This window comes from Plecotus auritus (assembly GCF_963455305.1).
Source record: "Plecotus auritus genome assembly, chromosome: 6".
Classification (NCBI taxonomy): domain Eukaryota; kingdom Metazoa; phylum Chordata; class Mammalia; order Chiroptera; family Vespertilionidae; genus Plecotus; species Plecotus auritus.
Window position 1 is genome coordinate 72366174 of NC_137773.1, and position 19568 is coordinate 72385741.

Sequence of the window (19568 nt, forward strand, 5' to 3'; positions counted from 1 at the left end):
ACCATGCAGCATTCTACGTCAGCTTCATGAAAAGAAAAACAAAATTCTACATTGTCATTGAGGTTGATTTTTTTTTTTTTTTAATCTCAAACTGTAGAGTAATGGGAAGCTGAGGGCACACCTCACTGGGCATCTCCAGGGACTCCACTTCCTGTGTCTGGACTGGGGACCATCTGTTTTCCACACTGTTGTTTCGTTCCTTATTTGTATCTGCTTTTCTTGCCCTTTGCCCTTTGTGCAATGTCTCTCCCTGCTGTGCAGGGTTCCTTGTGGGCCTGGGCTGTGATTATTGGAGAGGCAGGTCTAGAAACTAAATCTGCCCATCTCTAGAACTCAAGCCAGCCTTTGCTTGGTTGACAGTAGCATCTTCTTCAGCTTTCTCTTGGGCGTGATGGCTGACGACAGCAGGTGGGCTTTGCCAGTCCAATGGCGGGCCTCCTTCTGTATTCTCATACTGCTCTGGGAAACATCCCCTGGGTTCGCAGCCAGCACCAGCACCTCTGCCTTTGGGCCACCATGCTTCGCTGGAGCCGCAGAACTGGTGTGGCTGTGGGACTGAGTAGCAGGGACACACATGAGGCCAGGAGAGCAACTAGCTCTGCATGGCATTTCTTCCCACATGGACACCTCAAAGGAATCACAGTATCACGTGGACTTGATGTACGTCCAGAGATGCCTTATATGGACCCTAAAACACCAGGGGTCTCAAATTCTACCCTGAATGGATGATCCAGATTGCCAAGTGCAACCTTAAAGATTAGCTCTTGTCTCCCTCAGGGCTCTGCTCTATGCTCCTGCAAGTTCTCCTAACGGCTAACTGTGTTTAGCTGGGGCTTTTGCCAAGATGAAAACGTTTGCTCCAGGAGGAGCCAAATTGTAATCTTGGAATAATGATGGCATTTTGACTGCTTAAGGTCCTTGGCATCCATTCATCCCGTTTCCTACATCTCTGACTTTCTAATGTTCAAACAAAACACACAGTCCTAGGGATAAATCAGAGTCTCCTTTGGTGTCCGTAAGCTCACACATGAAAAATATTTGGGTACCGCTTGTAATCTCCCGTGAATGGCTTCCTGGACAAGCCCAGAGGAGGGGGTTGGGGTGATAAATCCACACCAGCTAAGCCCCGAGAGCCACACTTTCCCGCGATGGTGCACTCAGCTGTTTCTGGACCCAACCAGAAAGTAACAGTCAATCTAAAACCAAAAGTTTTCTACAAGTAAAAATCAGGTGGGAGAAAGAATGCGATCAAAAATAGCTAATAATCTTAACATTTTCACGTGAAGACATTCTTAACCACCAACATGCTTATCAAATGCCTTCTCAGACTTCACTTTAGACTTTTTCAGTTCTTTTGCCAACAGCATGACTTTGAGAATGTCCATATCGCTTTAACACTGAAGGCCATTTGCTACAGGATATGTTTTTCCCAGCACTCAATTTGCTGTGTTTTCAAATAATTTAAAAACTAAACTAACAAAACAACAAAAAAGACACACACCCACTGCCTCATGTAAATGTGTTTGCTTTTGGTCTAAGTATAGGTGAACTATTTTATCGTATTTAAATTATATTAAGGGTTCTACAAACTCTATATCAAAGCCAATGCTCTAGTCAGAAGTTTAAATAGTCAAAATGTAAGTGATCCAGGAGGAGGAAGGTCGAGAGAGGATATACGTAAGGGAAATATTAATCTTTTGATATTTAATAACAAGTATATAAAAGCTATACCTCTTTGTCTCTAGGAAGCTAAATTAATCTCTAATCTTTTGGGTTGTAAAAATTTATTGGTCTGGAGTTGGAGTGGGTGGGGGGCCGCAAGGGTAATAGTAAGGGGGTGGAATTGAAGGTCAGGAAGAGAAAAAGGCTGCATTTTTAAACATTTTACTCAGCACGTCAAAATGAGAAAATACCAAAGCCCCTCATCTTAATCAACCTGACATAGGGAACCAGTTGGGCAGAGATGGCGGGGGAGTACGTGAAAAGGTTGGAACCTGGGAAAAGAAATGTGTGTCTCTTTTTTCTCATCCTGTCTGGTTTTCATAGGAATCTACATTCATAGGGTGAGTGATTGCTTTAAGAAGTATGCATTCCTACCAGCTTACTCTTAAATGTAGATAAAGAAAGGTAACAGTTGTCACTGTAAAATTCTCTAAGTCCAAGAGTCCATACATTTGCATACCGGTCCAACATTTCTAAAACAGGCCAGGAGTAAACCATGCTAATTTCATTGTATGGAGATTATGAAAAACTGCTGATAATGAATGGATTTAAATCTGTTTATCCTCATCTGAGTCAATGATAATTCTTTTATGATGCAAGTTTTGTTTTGTTTTTTCCTCTCTGAGATTTGGAAGTTGTATACTCTGTTGTGAGATTGTGTAAAAACGCACCAACGTTGATGGTCAGTGTTTTTCTCGAATTTCAGGAACTGCAAAACATAGCGGCCTCCGAGGGCCAGGTGGTGGTGCTGGAGTGCCGGGTGCGAGGAGCACCCCCTCTGCAGGTCAAGTGGTTCCGACAAGGGAGTGAGATCCAGGACTCTCCAGACTTCCGAATTCTACAGAAAAGTAAGGAGAGCTGCCCATCTCCCAAATCCAACTGCCGTCTTCCCTCAAGCTTCAGAAATAGCAAGGGCTTAGCCATTTGATTTGTTTATTTTTAATCCTCACTCAAGGATATTTTTTCCATTAATTTTTAGAGAGAGTGGAAGGGAGAGGGAGAGACAGAGAGAAACACCTATGTGAGAGAGACACATCAATTAAATTAGTTGCCTTCGCTTGCCCTCCCCCCACCCCTTCAGGGCTGGGAGCCTGCAACCAAGATACGTGCCCTTGACTGGAACCAAACCCGGGACCCTTCAGTCCATAGGCCAACGCTCTACTCAATGAGCCAAACTGGCTAGGGCAAGGGTTTAGTCATTTAGATGAACTGACTTCTGTTTTCAAAGGGAGTGAGACCAGATACTCTGCAAATGTGAGGGGTCCAGTAAGTTAAAGCTGAAGTGCTCACTGATGGACCCTTTTGAAACTCTGATGAAAGTTGTATGTTCTTTCTTAAAAAAAAAAAGACATACATTTGAGCTCAAAGTTGAGCAAATAATTTTAAGAGGCTTACAAGCTCCTATAAGACCTTCTATGAACTGCAGTTTAAATATCTCCCTAGTGTAAGCTGTTACTGGAATTTGAGTTTTTATATTTGTAGAAATATAAATTGATCTGTCACTTTATTGCTCTGCTGATATGGAATTTGTCTATAACATTTCGGCAGACATGCCCTAGACTAGGTAATAGGAAAAGAGAGGTAGGTTTATTATTAATGGAACCCTATTCTAATAAAACATTTTATTTATTTTTTTCTCATGTGGCAAACAGAACCTCGATCTACTGCTGAACCTGGTAAGAAGCTTTTTCTGTTTTTTCCCCTTTGGTAATGTATCTTTGGGGTTTCAATAAGTTCTTTGTGTCTGTTTCAAAGCCATAAGCAGAACAATGTTTTTGCAGTTCCCTGGAAATGTGAAACCCCCTTAAAGACAATATCTTCTTTATCATGGGGTCTGTACACTGCATTTTACATCAACTTCTTTATTAGTAAAACATTAAGTTCCATTCAGACAAGAAGGTCAAGCTCAGTGACTTAAGGCTTTTTAAAATATAGTCTTTTAGATTCCGAAAGCCCACTAAGCTAATGTTGAAAAAACATCCTCCTAAGACTCCAGTCGACAAGACCGGCCTGCTGCATACTTCTGCTGACCAAAACCCACCCGCAGCCAGACTCCCCGGCGTAGAAGTGAGTCTCGCATGAGAGCAGCCCCGAGATAGAAGCAGCATGGACCGCCAGGCATTTCTCATTTATGTGCCCCAAGCCATAAAATTTTACTATCCTACAAGCATGAAGAAAGTCATCTTGCCCTAGCATCTCGCTTAATTACCAGGTCATTTGACCTCATCTGAGTGCTATGTTACCCAGAAGCATCGGGTCCAACTTTTCTCTGGCCTCAGACTTTTTATATATTTGTGACTCCTCATGGGCTAACATGATCTTTGTAAAGGGAACAGAAACATTTGCTGAGGTGTTTCGTAGGACAGCTTCCTTGGGACCCCTTTCTTTGGTATCTTTCCCGTCGGCAAAGCCACTGCTTTTACCCCTTGCCATAGGGTAGACAATCACACGTGTGCCTCTGCTTCAGCATCAGGCAGATCCTTCCTCCCTCAGGATCCCTGACCTGAGGCTGCCCCTTCTTTGAGAGCTCAGAGGTTTTCTGTGGGCTACTGCATTTCAGATTACTGTGCTCAGCCCTGAACCTCAGTGTTGGGTCATTGAAAGCAGAGTGTGATCCTATGAGGATCCATAGTTTAAGGGATGCTGAGTAGCATCCTTGGGCAACAGCTGGAGTTGAGCTGCTGCTTTCTTGTCATGCGTTACAATTAGAGCACATCACTCCACTTAAATGTGTCGTCACCACATCAAATACTGTAGTCCCCTTCCAAACTATGGAAATACACAGCTTTCTGTTTTGTCTGTGATATGTCTTTGTATAGAATGGCATAATGTCGGTTCCCTTATCCATGACACTTCTGAGACTCAATATACTGCATGAGCTAATATGGAAATCCTATTGGGAGTTAGGGCATACCTTTTGCATTTACTACTGAGGGAGAGAGAGAGAGAATGAGAGAGAGAGCGAGTAGGCACCAAATACCTCTTTTATCTGCAAGAAAGTTTATATGAACAAATCTATGGAGTCATATGGAGCAATTTATGTCTTCTGATGCTTTATGTACAAATAAAACTAGAATCTTGGGACAAAAATTCTGAAAACATTACTGGAACAAATTAGGAATGGTTTTGAAGTTGCAGTTTTGGATTCTGAGTGAATTCATGCAACTCTTTTCATCATGTTGTTATCCATTGTCCTCACCTACAGAGGTGGTGGCGATTTATGAAATGTCTCCCATGATATGTGTTTGGAAATCATAAACTAACCATCATCCAAAAATTCAAAATACTTGTTAGAAACTGCATTGTTTAGTTTTTTAGTATGTACATGTTTAAAAGTTGAAAACATTCAATATACTGGCTAAGAAGGAATAAATTTGGGCGAGGAGAGAGATAGAAGCATTCCCTACCACCCCTTTCCTCCACCCTGTTCTCCCTTTCCTCATACCACATATACTCCTGTTTCAGTTGTGGATTGCCGTTTTGCTTCGAAAATATAGTTTTGATCATGAATTATGTAATGAAATTAGTCATCAGTCGCTTCCTGGAATAATATGACCTCTAGAACTTACTGAAATGCCTTTTGGTGAAACGTGACAAAAGCTTGAAAAAGGCTATGGAAGACCTTCCTTTTAAACTGCATGTCCTAGTAATGTATAAAACAGTTTCTCCTCCCCTTGTTAATGGAATTTTCTTATTTTTCTTTTCCCTTTTGTTAGATCAGAAAGCATTTAAGAAAACCGACTCCTCCCTTCCAACCACAATAACAGCATTTGCATAAAACAAATGTTTCTTGGTAGGAAAATATTTGAAGCAAATCTGTTCATACAGTAAAAAATATATATTATAAGAACTACTTTTCCCTGACCTTAGATAATTTCGCCACCGTTGTATTTACCACACACTATTAGAATTGCTCCTTTCCTTTTTATAGTGGAGCATTAAAATGCTCTACTTCAGGAAACCTGAAACTGGCATGTAGCGCTAAATCCATGATCATATTTTTTAAACAACAGCAAAAATACTTTAAACACATGATTGACTGCCCCAGCCACTATTTATGTGAGTTGTCATGAGTAAGAACCTCAGAACAAGCTAATGTTGAAACATATTTGTCTTTAAACAATGTTTTGGCATGCCTGACACAACTAGGTAAGATCATGATTCTTAGACTAGTAGCCAAATGTTTTCCTTACCTTGACCTTGAAGTTGACCCTCGGCTTTGTCAGGGAAAAACAAAATACAGATTGAACCGTTTACTTTCCTTAAATGACCTGATGGACTGTGATATCCAGTAGACCACTGAACTATTCAACTATGTAAAATATATGTAGGAACTGGCTTCCCTGATAGCTGGGTTTTTAGCCACTGTTACGTGGAAAGGAGAAAAACAGACGTGACTACACTCCATCTGAGACAAGAGATAAATTTTATAGGACTAGGTCAGTGATGTTTTCCAAATGCTAAAGCATGAATAGCCTTTGCAATTCAGGAACATATTTAAGCATTCGGATTTTATTACCCTCTTTTCTCTTCCTCTCACATATTCACTCTTGCTCTCTCCTTGCTGGCTTGCGTTCAATCTCTCTCTCTCTATTCTCTCTCTCTCTCTCTCTCTCTCTCTCTCTCTCTCTCTCTCTCTCTCTCTCTCTCTCTCCCCCCATCCCTCCCTCCTTCCCTTCCTTTCTCCCTTTCTCCTTCCTTTCTTTCCTCCCTCCCTCCCTCTCACTCTCCCTCTCACCCTCTCTCCCTTCTATCTCCCCACTCCCTTCATCCTTCCCTCCCTCTTTCTATATTACCCTCATTCTTTTTATCTCTTTTTTTCTTTTCTTCACTATCCTCCCATTTCTTATTTATGTGTAAATGTTTTAAAACTCTAGAAGTAAAACTGAAATTCACTAGTACCTAGATATAGCACCACTAGGGATTAGATATTTAGATAAAGAAGGAACTAGCAAATTCCCTCCCTATGCATTTGTGCAACTGAAACAGGTTTTTCTTGTCACTACTGTGTTGTATCTGTCTCATATGTTTTACACCCCCTTCTCTGTCTAGACAGAAGTCAGCTTGCATCACGAAATCTTTTCAGACTGTTTTGTGCATTAATAGCTAAGTCAGCTTCCTTAAGACCAACATCCGTTTGTCATACTACCTGCTCTGGGCTTCTTCTTTGACATTCTGACTTTTCACTGATTGGATCCTTCAAAGACTAGTCTGGTGGGAATGGGGGTGGGGTGGGCGGAGAGCAGAGGAGACTCATTTGACAGCTGTTAATACTCAGGCCCTTACTCAGCTGTCTGAAAACAACCACAAACTGTATTGAGTTACTTTTATAGCATTGTGTAATACCAAGCAAATTGAAAACACAAAAAAGTGTCTTACTGGTTGGGGAATTATACATATAAACGTATGGTGTCTCCTACTTTCAATATGAATCTCTGCTACCAGTGCCACCCATCATCCTGGCTCGTGTGCCGTCAAGCCCATTTTGGATTCTGTGATTCAGAATGTGAAGTAGATTACATTTTGTTAAATGGGTTAAGGTGCTGAGTTGCAGGAGTGCAGTGGTGAGGGTGTTTGTTGAGATTCCAGTGGATTGTACATAGTGAAGAACATAATTCAAATCCAGGTTCTGATGGTGGGTAAAACAACAGTGGGCTGTATATAAATAAACTCTGTTTCCCAAACTGTGTGACAAGGTACCCCAGGGTGCCACACTGAACTGATGGAAGTGCCTTAATATTGTGATACTCAACTTCTGATAGATAAAACTACTAGTTTAAAATAGTTCAGAGTTTCAACGTTAGATCACTCTCCATTCTTTCTATGACATCATAACTGTGTGAAACTGAGGTAACAGTTTATGTGTATGTGGTAACAAGTACCACATGAAAATCAACATGGAATATGAAATGAGGCTGCTGTGTTCATTCTGATTCTGAGAAGGGTTGTGCAGAATCCAGCAGATGTACACATCCATTAGAAAGTACTTGTGGTTATTTAGGATTAAGATAACCATTTCTTTACATTTATGTGTACTTTTTTTCTTAAGACCTAAATACTTAAATTTTTTGGAGATAATTTCTTAACAAACGAAGCTTTTAGGTATATCACTTGCTTTGGAGCACCTAAAAACATTACCAAGATACTTAGCATTCCATGGGCCAAGAAATGTTGGTTAAATCTCTGGGGAGAGATGAGAAAGGCCCATGTGAGTATATACCAACAGAAAATGGAGAAACACTTAGAATTTGAAATGCTCCTACTTCCCATCTTCCTCCTACATACCCTTCTAGAAGGCTGGCTGGCCTGTGAGCTCTTCCTTTCCTGGCAGAGTGAAGGACTCTTTTCTGGGCAATCTGAACATCCCGAGAGAAAAAAGATCTATACATAATAGTATGGGAGTTTCTCCTGCAAAGAGACCATCTAGATTATGCTAATGGGAAGGCCAAAGTTCCTCTCTAGTGCTCAGAGCTTCTAAGCAACTCACAGCCATGTCAGATCAGAAAAGATGAAAGACGTCTGGAGAAATCTCTATTGTAGATGCTGCAGAAGAAACAAGCAACTCCCCTAAATAGAAACTTGGAGAAAACAGACTTGCAAAGAGAAGAAAATGTAAAAAACAAATGAACACTCCTCAGAGAGACAAGAAAATCAGTGCATCCAAGAAGTAAAAATAAAAAGGAAGAAGGAGAAAGGAAGGAACATTCGGAAAACAAAAAGTTCTTGGAATGAAAAAGTTGGTAGCGGACATAAAAGTAGAGGCGATGTTCCACAGAGTAAACCAGAAAGGTCAAGAGAAGTGATGTAAGAGAAAAGAGATACTAGAGAACCTGCCGGGTAGACTAGACATGCATCGTTGAGATTCCAGGAGGAGAGAAAAAAGGGGGAGAGATGTCGATGAAATTTGTTTTTTACTTCCACAAACTGAAGGATATCATTTTCCAGGTTGAAAGGACCCACTGAGTGCAGGATGTGTGAAAATAAATCCACAGCAGTATGCATTATTGTGAAATTCAGTGACAAGGAGATGATTCTACTAGTGTCCAGGGATAAATATCGAGTCACATATAAACGAACAAGATCAGAATGACTTAGGACTTCTCAGCAGTTATATTAAACACAAAGAGACAATTAAGCCAAGCCTTTAAAATTATGAAGTAAAATTATCTCTAATTAAGAATTCTGTACCCAGCCAAACTTTTAATTTAATATGAAGATGTAGTCACGATTTTTCAATCTTGCAAGGTCTCTGATATTTTCATCCACAACCCGTAGGATGTACTTCACCACAGCAAGAGAATTCATCCAGAAAGAGCAAGGTGTGGGGATAGGAAGCAGGAACTCAAGTACAGGTCAGAGGCAACCCCAGAGGCTGATAGCTGTATGTCAGGAATGGAGGACAAGCCCAGATTGGATCAGTGTGACTCATGAGACTGATACATGGCGGCTTTCATTACTAAGAGCTCATTGCCACTGCTCCATCTTTTGCCCTGGTGACAGAATGGGAGGGTGGTAACCCTGACCCAAATTCTTGCCTCTACTTGTCCTGCCCTGCTTTCCCCTCCATACACTGCCTCCTGGGTCAGCTGAGAGCAACCCTGCCACACACGTGTTTGGATTTGAATGGTGCTGAGGTCTGGAAGTTAGCCATGTTGAACTTAAAAAAAAGCATGGAGACACCCACTGCACCAACTCCTGCCTACACTTAGCCCTGCCAGATGTCCCCACCGAGCCTTAATCTTTCCCAGTGATGACCTCTATGGGACTTTTGTAAGCTCATAGGGAAGTTGAAGCCAATTTATGCCCCCAGATAGTTCCTGGGGGCTTTCTTCTAACAGGAAAAAGTTTGCCTTTTCTTTATACAACATTTGTGCCTGTTACTCAAATTTTTTTTTAAGTTTATGGAATTAAAATATTATTTCATTTTTTAAAACACATTTTTGAAGGATATATACATATGTGGTAAACACAAAGAAAATCAAAGGAATGATGACCTCAAAAGGAGAAGGGTCCTGGCCATTGTGACTTGGTTGGAGCGTTGTCACATAAGCTGAAAGGTTTCTGGTTTGATTCCTGGCCAGGGTACATACTTAGGTTGCAGGTTCGATCCCTAGTTGGGGTGCATATGGGAGACAACCAATCAATGTTTCTGACATTGATTTCTCTCTTTCTCTTTCTCACCCTCCCTCGCTCCCTCCTCCCCTCCCTTTCTCCTTATCTTCGGGTGAGGATTTAAAAAAAAAAAAAAAAGAAGAAAGATGTACTTGGGGAGGCATACAGGGAATTCCTAAAGTATTGGTAATATCTTACTTCTTAGCCTTGATGAGTCCACAGGGACTCATTTCATGGCTCTTCCTTAAACTGTATATTTTCAATATGTTTCTCTGTATATGATACAGTTCACAACTTTTTAAAAACCCTTTATAAAACTTTATACAAGTCTTGCATTTAATCACACGGAATTTCGTCTTATTGATTTTAGCTCAGAGTTCTTTGTTATCAGTGGTGTTAGCCAAACCATGTGATTTAGAAGAAAAAGCTGGGTTTCTCTATAGTTAGGCTGTGAAGGAAGGGATTTATGAAAATGTCCCTTTATTACCCAGGGGACCTAGTAATATTCTTGCTGCCTCATCTTTTTATGAGTGTCTGCAAGCAAAATAGTTTTGTAGTATTTAACCAAGTGTTTAGTCTGCCCAAGGACTTGAATGAAATTCAGGGTTGACTTCTGGGAGATATAGATGTGATTAAGTAATTTTTAGGTAACTATGAACAAACAGAATTTATCACCAGCAACAATAGTTTCCAACTTAGTAATTTATTATATCCCCGCAGATAAAAATCTTTCACTTGGGAAAATTGAATTAAAATGGATCATCATTACCATCATTAATAATTTTAAAGTTTCCATTTAAACTAGAGGCAGTTCTTTTAGTACAAATACATAAGCTTCTAACTCCCTTTATTTGATATAAGCAGTCATTTCCTGATTTCCATTCCTCACCAAAATGTATTTTACAGATGTGGTGGGTGTCTTTGTCTAAGTAAGATGCTACCAGATGAAAATGCAATATTACAACCTGGCTCATCTCATTTCCTTCTGGCTTTCTTCATGTTCATAATGTCAGAACCATACAAGCTATGATGTTGCTTTCTAGCAACAAAATGTGAGCATATTGTCACTTTTGGAGGACATTTTCCAAAAGAAGAAAAGCTAAACAACCTTTGGGGACATTGGATTAAAACTTTTTCTGGTAAACATTATTTAGACATAGCAGTGCATGGAGATCATACAAAGAACATCTCAGTGCTTTTTAATTTTTCCCTATTTTGTTCTGTAAGTTTGTAACCTCTAGATATTCAGTTGGTCATTAACTTTATTCTTGTGCATACTTTCTCTTATGCAATTGCCTAAAAATTTATATGAAGTGAAATTTGTTTAATCACATTTGAAACACAAAGGAAGCTTGTAGGAAAATCAGTCTTATTGAGAATGTCTTTAGAAAACATATTTTGTAAAGCAAATGTTTATTCAGCTTCTCCCCCAATCTAAATTTTATCCATACGTTATTAAAAAATATTTATGGGGAGCTGAGAGTATATCCAGAAACAAAACAAATGCTTTTTGCTTTCACAGAGGTCACACTCTAGTCAAGGAATCAGGAACTATTACACAACAAATTATTTAGTTATAGTTGTGATAGATGTCTCCCAGGAAACTTTGTTATCCTTGGTGGATGTGACCAAGTCTAACCAAAAAGGAATTCTCTGAGAAAGTAATGTTTAGGTGGAAATGTGAGGCTGAGTAAGAGAGTGCTAACTGCTTTGGGAGGAGAGCTTATGAGTGGATAAAAAAAGTGGTACATTTATACCATGGAATACTATGCAGCGGTGAAAAGAAGGCTCTCTTGCCCTTTGAGACAGGGTGGAGGGACCTAGAGAGTCCAATGCTAAGTGAAATAAGCTAGCCAGAGAAAGACAACTATCACATGATCCCACTCATATGTGGAATCTAATAAACAAAATAAACTGACAAACAAAATAGGTCCAGAGACATGTAAGCCACCAACAAACTGACCATCTCAGAGAAAGGGGGCTGGAAGAGATTAAACAAAGAACTTATGTGCATATATGCATAACCCATGGACACAGACAATAGTGGATGAAGGCCTGGTGAGGGAGTGGGACCGGGGAGGAGGGAGTCAATGGGAGGTGAAGGGGAAGGGAACACCTATAAAACTTTCAACAATACAAAGAAATTTTAAAAAACAAAACTCAAAGGAATGTGGCTTCTCCAGGGTTGGCCCAGTGAGTCCAGAGCTCAGAACAAAAGAAGGTGAGCAGCACAGAAAGAACCTAACGTGAGACAGGGCCTGATCATTTAGGGCTTTATGGCCACATTAAGGGTTTTTCATTTATCTTCAAAGTCATGGACAAATGGGGAGGATCATAAAATTTCATTCTCAAAGGGGTCCTCTGGATTAGAAGGAGAACTATACACTGAGTGGCCAGATTATTATGATCTCTGAACGCATAATAATCTGGCCACGCAGTATATATATATATATATATATATATATATATATATGTGTGTGTGTGTGTGTGTGTGTGTGTGTGTGTGTGTGTGTGTGTGTGTGTGTGTTAGAGGCCCAGTGCATGAATTCGTGCATGGGTGGGGTCTGGCCAGCCTGGTCATGGGGAGGGGACATGGGCAGTTGGCTGGCCTGCCTGCTGGTCGAACTCCTAGTCGAGGAGACAATTTGCATATTAGCCTTTTATTACATAGGATATACACTGAGTGGCCATAATATTATGCGTTCAGAGATCATAATAATCTGGCCACTCAGTGTATATACAAATTCAAGTTTTCTTAAAACGGCATAACTAAAAAAAAAAAATCACAAAATTATGGAAAATATAAGAAAGAACTCTACGTGTTAAGATACTCACTCCAAACCTGCTTTATATTACCCCTGAAGAGTTTGTCTTTTTAAACATAGGTTTCAAGACACAGAAGCATGTCTATCTTTACAATGAAAGCATTCGCAGGCATTGAATTGCAATAGGCATTTTGCTCAGTGTCTCCAGAAACTCTGCCTTTTGAGGTAAATAGGTGAGAGAAGACCTTCCTGAGGGCACCAAGCCCTGGGAAGATGGGTGGAGTGGGGCTAGAGGCAGCGGCTGCCTGGGCAGGAAGCTCAGAGGTGATGCTGAAAGCTGGGGAGGCTTCACGGCTCCCAGCATCATCTGCCAAGAGGAAACAAAGGTGACCTACCTCTGCCTGAAGCCCATCTTTCAGAGGCCAATGAATATATGAGGGTTCCCCACCCCCCAAAAAAATAAGATTGGGCTGTTCATTTCTTTAAATATCAGCATGTCCACTTTCCAGTGCACTTTGGCTTATGTCCTATGCCGATGTGTCTTGTACCTTGGAGGACACAGAGCCCATCATCTCCTTGTACAGATGAATTTCTAGTGAATTATTTGGATAGTGAGAGTAATTAAATGTTCAGATCCAGGAAACTCCTTGTTTCCCATGATAAATTTCTCATTACCTCATTTCACATTGGGTTCCTGTGTCCTAGACAAGGAAGCAAAGAGCATACTTGTGGGAGGCTGGATGCCTACCTCAGCATTTTGGCTTTGACGTTAATTAGCCAAGACCTTGTGAGAATTACTTTGACATCACCTGAGGAAATGAGGGATTTGGGCTAGTCAATCTCTAACATCCTTTACTAATCTAAGTTTTATATACCCTCCTCTGGCTAACTAGACGTTTAACTCATTCTGTAACCTTAGGCATTCAATTTAAAATGTTCCTCTCTCTTGTAACTTTCCAGATAAATCTCACTTTCCAAATGATTAATCTTATGTGAAGGTCCAACTTGAATTGTTTTTACACTTTCTATCTTCTTCTTCAATTGGAAAGCCAAGAACTGTGTATAACGTAGTTAAATATATATATATATATATATATATATATATATATATATATATCCTCATGCTCCATAATTCCATTGTTTTCCTTCTTTTTAGTAACCTTTAAATCAAATAATAATTGTGTATTTTAAATGTATTAGCACCTGCCAAACCTTTACCTGAAAATCCTTTTTTTTCCTTTTTTTTTTTTTAAATATATTTTATTGATTTTTTACAGAGAGGAAGGGAGAGGGATAGATAGTTAGAAACATCGATGAGAGAGAAACATCGATCAGCTGCCTCCTGCACACCCCCCACTGGGGATGTGCCCGCAACCAAGGTACATGCCCTTGACCGGAATCGAACCTGGGACCCTTCAGTCCGCAGGCTGATGCTCTATCCACTGCGCCAAACCGGTTTCGGCTTTTTTCCTTTTTTTAAAATTAAATTTACTAAGGTAATATTGGTTAATAACATTTTATAAATTTCAGGTGTGTGATATTTTAATTCAAAATTTGTGAATTCTATTGCATGCTCAACTCCCAAAGACTAGATTCCTTCTGTCAACATATGGTTGAACCCCGTTACCCTCCCCTCACTCCTCTTCTCCACGCTTCCCCCCACCCCTCTTCCTCTCTGTTAACTACCATTCTGTTTTCTGTACCTATGAGTTTCTTGTTTGTTTTGTTAGTTCATTTGTTGCATTTTTGGTTTTATATTCCACATAAGTAAAATTATATGGCTTTTGTTCTTTTTCCGTCTGACTTATTTCACTTAGCATACATTCTCTCAAGATCCATGTGTACTGCAAATGGCAGTATTTAATCTTTTTTATGGCTGAGTCACATTCCATTGTGTATATGTACCACATCTTCGTTGTCCTGTGGACATTTAAGTTGTTTCTGTGTCTTGGTTATTGGAAGTAGTGCTACAATGAACGTAGGGATGCAGATATCTTTATGAATGTGTTTTCATATTTTTTGGAAAAACACTTTTCTTAATATGCCAAGTACCTAGATTTATTGATATCTATTGAGCCAGGGACTGTGCTCGGTCCTCTATGGACTCATGCAAGTGGATGGTAAGCACCATTATTTTAAAGTAAAATAAAGTAGAATACAAAATAATAGCATACACTTTATATAAGAAGTTTATTGTTTTGTGGGGGGTTTCTGGGGACTCCGGTTTTCTCCCACATTCCAAAGATGTGAATGTGACATGAATTTGCTGGTCTCCATTGTCCCAGTCTGCGAGAGTGTGTGCGTGGGTGTGAGTGCCCTGTGATGGATGGGCATCCTGTCCAGGGTGGGATCCTATCTGGTTCCCTGAGTTGCTGGGAGAGGCTCTGCCTGCCCATGACCCCACACTGGAGTAAGTGGATTAGAAATAATGATCTTATTTTTCTTCATCTTTCTTAAATGTATGTATAGCTCCCATTTATTTTAATGTTTAGTATTAGAAGTGTTTGGGGTCTTGATTTAGAAGCTTGGTGATGTTTTTGTATTTAGAAATATGCCATAAAAATTTAACTCCTATTTATATCAGTTAGCCTATGGTAAAATGTGTTTCATTACGCATTTTTCACTTAAAATCTCCACCTTTAGATGATGTTAAATGAGGAAATTTACCAGCATAATCATTTTTATTTTACTGCTAGTGGCCTGGTGCACAGATTCACGCACATCAAAAGGAAATTAATTAGAAGAAATATTTTAATATCGCTATTCGCCCTTTCTCTATAATAGAAGTGTCAGAGATAACAGAAAATTAGTAAAATGTATATGAAAATAATATATAAATTGATTAATAAATAATAACATATAACAAAAGTAAAGATATGATATAAAAACAACAAAAACATCACATAAAAACAATGACTAATAAATTGATTAAACTTATTCTAATATCTCCCTGTATCCACATTAACAGTAAAAACACTTTCAGAGTGCTTGACTCATTTCCCTTGTGATTTACAACTTTAACGTCACACACTCTTCGAACTCGAGAGAAAGCAACATATAACTGACCATGTCCAAAAACGGGTTCAGGTAGGAATATTAGTCATCGCAAATGCTGGCATCATGGGAAACTGTCTTTAAATTAATTTAAATGGAAGGCCAGTGTCAGACAGAGACAAATCAATTGTTGGAATCAGAACAACCTCTCCTTCCGCAGATCCTGTTGATACTTGAGCTTTGATTATGTTAGGTCTCAATCTTGTGATAATAAATCTAGTACCGTTACAAAGACTCCATTTACTATTAAGATTTCTCAGTAGCATGATGATTGCACCTACTTTCAGTTTTAATTTATGACATGGCATTCCCGAAATGTAATACTATTAAGAAATTCGATGGGAAATTTTTCCTTTTTGGCAACATCCGTTGAAATGATGGAACCATCACTCAAATAGGTGTGAAAATCTCCATCGAGTATATCCAAAAGTTCTTTACTTAATTTATGAATGTGCTCATTTTTAGGGCAAAGAATCACATGTTTAGATATATTTTTAATATTATCAATAGATATAATTCACGATTGACAATGACAGATCGAAACACATGTGCGATTGGCACCAGTAAGAGCTTTGTATGTATCGCGCATGCGCAAGTCAACATTTATTTTTAAATTGCCAGTGTGCATCATATGTACCAGCCAGCCAGTCGGTCAGATGGTTGGACAGACGTACGGTCAGTCACTTAGCCTTTTATATATATAGATATAGATAACAATTCAATTTAAAATAGTTAATAAATTCTAGGTCTGGGTTTTTAATGGTAACAGCTCACATTTACTGGCTACAAAGCATTTGCTATATCCAGGCAGTGTTGTAGGCACAATGTATTTCATATCACAAGAATAGGTAGATAGTTGTTAGGAGTCTGGAGCCTCGCTTGGTTCAAATTCTGATTTTACCACATTACCTATATGACACTGGGCAAATTCGCCTAATTGTGCTTCATTTTCCAGTCTATAAAATGGGCTAATAATAAATATAACTCATAAGGACTCAGTGGTTCTCAACCTTTCTAATGCCGCGACCCTTTAATACAGTTCCTCATGTTGTGGTGACCCCCAACCATAAAATTATTTTCATTGCTACTTCATAACTGTAATTTTGCTACTGTTAATGAATCATAATGTAAATATCTGTGTTTTCTGATGGCCTTAGGTGACCCTGCTAGCGGTTCTCAACCTGTGGGAACCGCTAGCAGGGTCGCCTAAGATGAGAACCGCTAGCAGGGTCGCCTAAGACCATAGGAAAACACAGATATTTACATTATGATTCATTAACAGTAGCAAAATTACAGTTATGAAGTAGCAACAAAAATAATTTTATGGTTGGGGGTCACCACAACATGAACTGTATTAAAGGGTCGCGGCATTAGAAAGGTTGAGAAACACTGCATAAGGTTGACATGAGAATTAAAGCCAAATTAATCTGTGTTTAGAGTGGTGACAATACCTAGTGCCTAAGAAGGGCTACATAGCTGTGAGCTATTGTCATGGTCATCATCATCAACCCTCACAGTAACCCTGTGATAGTTAATTTTATGAGTCAGGACTAATTATAAAACCTACAAGGTAGGTAGAACATTGACATTTGGGGAGGTTGACTAAAACCACAAAGGCAAGATGTGTACCAGGTCCCTTACTCAAGCCCTGGCAACTGGTTCCAGAGTCTGGGCTTTTCACACTGCATAACACGGCCACACTGTGTACCAGTAGCTTCCAGAATAATTGTCTGCAGGTCATTTACATATTATGTTCTCCCCCCTCCCTTGTCATCATGTCAAAGAAGCTTGATTCCCCGCCCCCCATTGCTTTTCCTTTGAGCATAAGTCAGAGTCAGCTACCCTGTAGTAGGAAGAACTCCCACATACAAATGACTAGGGAAGAGGAGGATGGAGCTGGCAGCTCCTGAGCATCTTCCACGTATGAAGTGCAGAGGCTCACACTTTGCAAACATCTCGTTTCATCTGAACAGATACCCCATTGGGTATATCTTATCTCCATTTTATAGATGAGGAAACCAAAGCTGATCTTGTCTGAAATCACAAAGAATGGGTCTGACTCCCAAGACTTTTGCCACTAGGCTACATTGAGAAAGTGAATGTAATGAAAGTCTCTTGTGAACTCTTTTGTCAAGCACTTCTTCCATAATCATTATCTAATTTGCTTGTTCATGAAAGGCAGAGAGCCTGGCTTCTTCAAAGTGACTTCACAGTGTCACTTTGATGAGGTGTGTTCTGTCCTCTTGTTCCCTTCCAGAGGAGATCTGTACCCTCGTCATCGCTGAGACTTTCCCTGAAGATGCAGGGGTCTTTACCTGCTCGGCAAGAAATGACTACGGCTCAGTAACCAGCACTGCCCAGCTGGTGGTCACCGCAGGTACGTGAGGAGTAAGAAATGACAGGGTTCTGCCCCCAGCCCTCAGTGTGGTTTGCTACGGGGGAGAGAACTTTCGCAGGAGGAGTGCTCAGCCATAGGGAATGCGTGCTGCCACTCCAAGAGTTATCCTAAAGGTCAGTGTTTCATCAGCAAACAAAGGCTTTGGGGGAGGAGGAGTGAAAGTGGAGATGAAAAACAAAAAGATAATGATAATGGAGCAACTGAACACCGTGGAGCTATTTTTATAAATCACCCATGCAGTCTTGGTCTTGGAAGCGATGGAGCTGGCTTCCTAACATGCTCATGCTAACCCCAAACCATGCTCACATCAGAAGGCCACCTGGGAATGGGAGATGCTATCACTGTTTTGAGCAGCGTCAACACAGGAGAGGAGATAAATGTTCAGAAAAATTAGGGTTGAACCCAGGATTGAAACTTCTGAAAAAGTAGTACAAAATACACCTGATGGAATTTGGAGAAACTGTAAGATCTCAGATGTCAAATTTCACTGACAGTGAAATATAACTATGATATGAAAAACTACAGCAATATACTATTAAAACCAATATTCAAAAATACCTGGATATTTTTTAAACTCCGAAATTTACCACTAGCAAAGGCAACATAAAACAGCTTTTCCTGTAACTTCAGCTTGCTCTTTTCTGCTATTATTGATAGCTATACCTTAGTTTATTTTTATTGCCTCATCTCTATTATTTATTTTACAGCAAATGTTAAAATATATCCTTGACCAGGCCTGACACATAGTGCAGATCACAGGGAGTCAGTAAATGGGGTTGTTGGCTGGAGGAGAGAGACATGGAGAGAGCAATGGAATCGCACTTTGATTTCTTTGGAAGCGTGGGAACTTGGTGCTAGGGGGCAGCAGAGGCACAACCAAGCCTGGGTCAGGGAGCTTAGCATGGGAATTGTTATTGTCTTCATCTTAAGAAAAGAACTGTGGATGCTTGGGCAGAGCTGATGTGCCTCAAGATAGCTTCCCTAGAGTGCCGAAAATCCCCTCTCTGCCCTGAGTTTTGGCACCCAGTTCTGTCAACTACAGTTGAGCATCATCTTTAAAATAAAGACGCCTGAGAGGGAATTGAAAGCTAAAAAAGAAAAAATGAGGGGACATATATAATACTCTCAATAATAAAGATTTAAAAGATACAGTAATGTTTTAACAAAATGGAATAAATAAAGAAAAAAGAAAGGTAGGAAGAGAGGGAAGAAGGGAGAAAAAGAAGGAAAGGAAGGGAGAAAGGAAGGAAAAGGCTCACCTTAATGGGAGACAGTTGATTGAATGAGTGCTTTAAACATGCATGGTCGGAGCTACAGAGTGGGGAAGAGCCCAGTGTTTCGATTCTGGTTGGCTTGAGGACTGTCCCATCAGATGGCCATAGCCATTGTGCAGTGTTCCAACAGTATGGCCCAAACTCCAGACTCTCAAAGTCTGTGTGGCAAAACTTGGCATTTTTATCTGGGGTAGAGAGGCCAAGCATAATAAACAAATACTGCTGATCTCTCCTCCGTTCACC

General features: G+C 39.9%; 1 protein-coding gene across 4 annotated transcripts in view; it reads left to right on the forward strand.

The window, feature by feature from the left end:
- PALLD (palladin, cytoskeletal associated protein) overlaps positions 1-19568 on the forward strand; it is a 407210-nt gene that overhangs the window by 182967 nt on the left and 204675 nt on the right. For all 4 annotated transcript variants that reach the window (XM_080676510.1, XM_080676507.1, XM_080676509.1 and 1 more), the window contains 3 exons: positions 2429-2570; positions 3375-3398; positions 17911-18030. In XM_080676510.1, coding sequence (XP_080532636.1) covers positions 2429-2570; positions 3375-3398; positions 17911-18030 — 286 coding nt within the window. The remainder of the gene's footprint in view (positions 1-2428; positions 2571-3374; positions 3399-17910; positions 18031-19568) is intronic.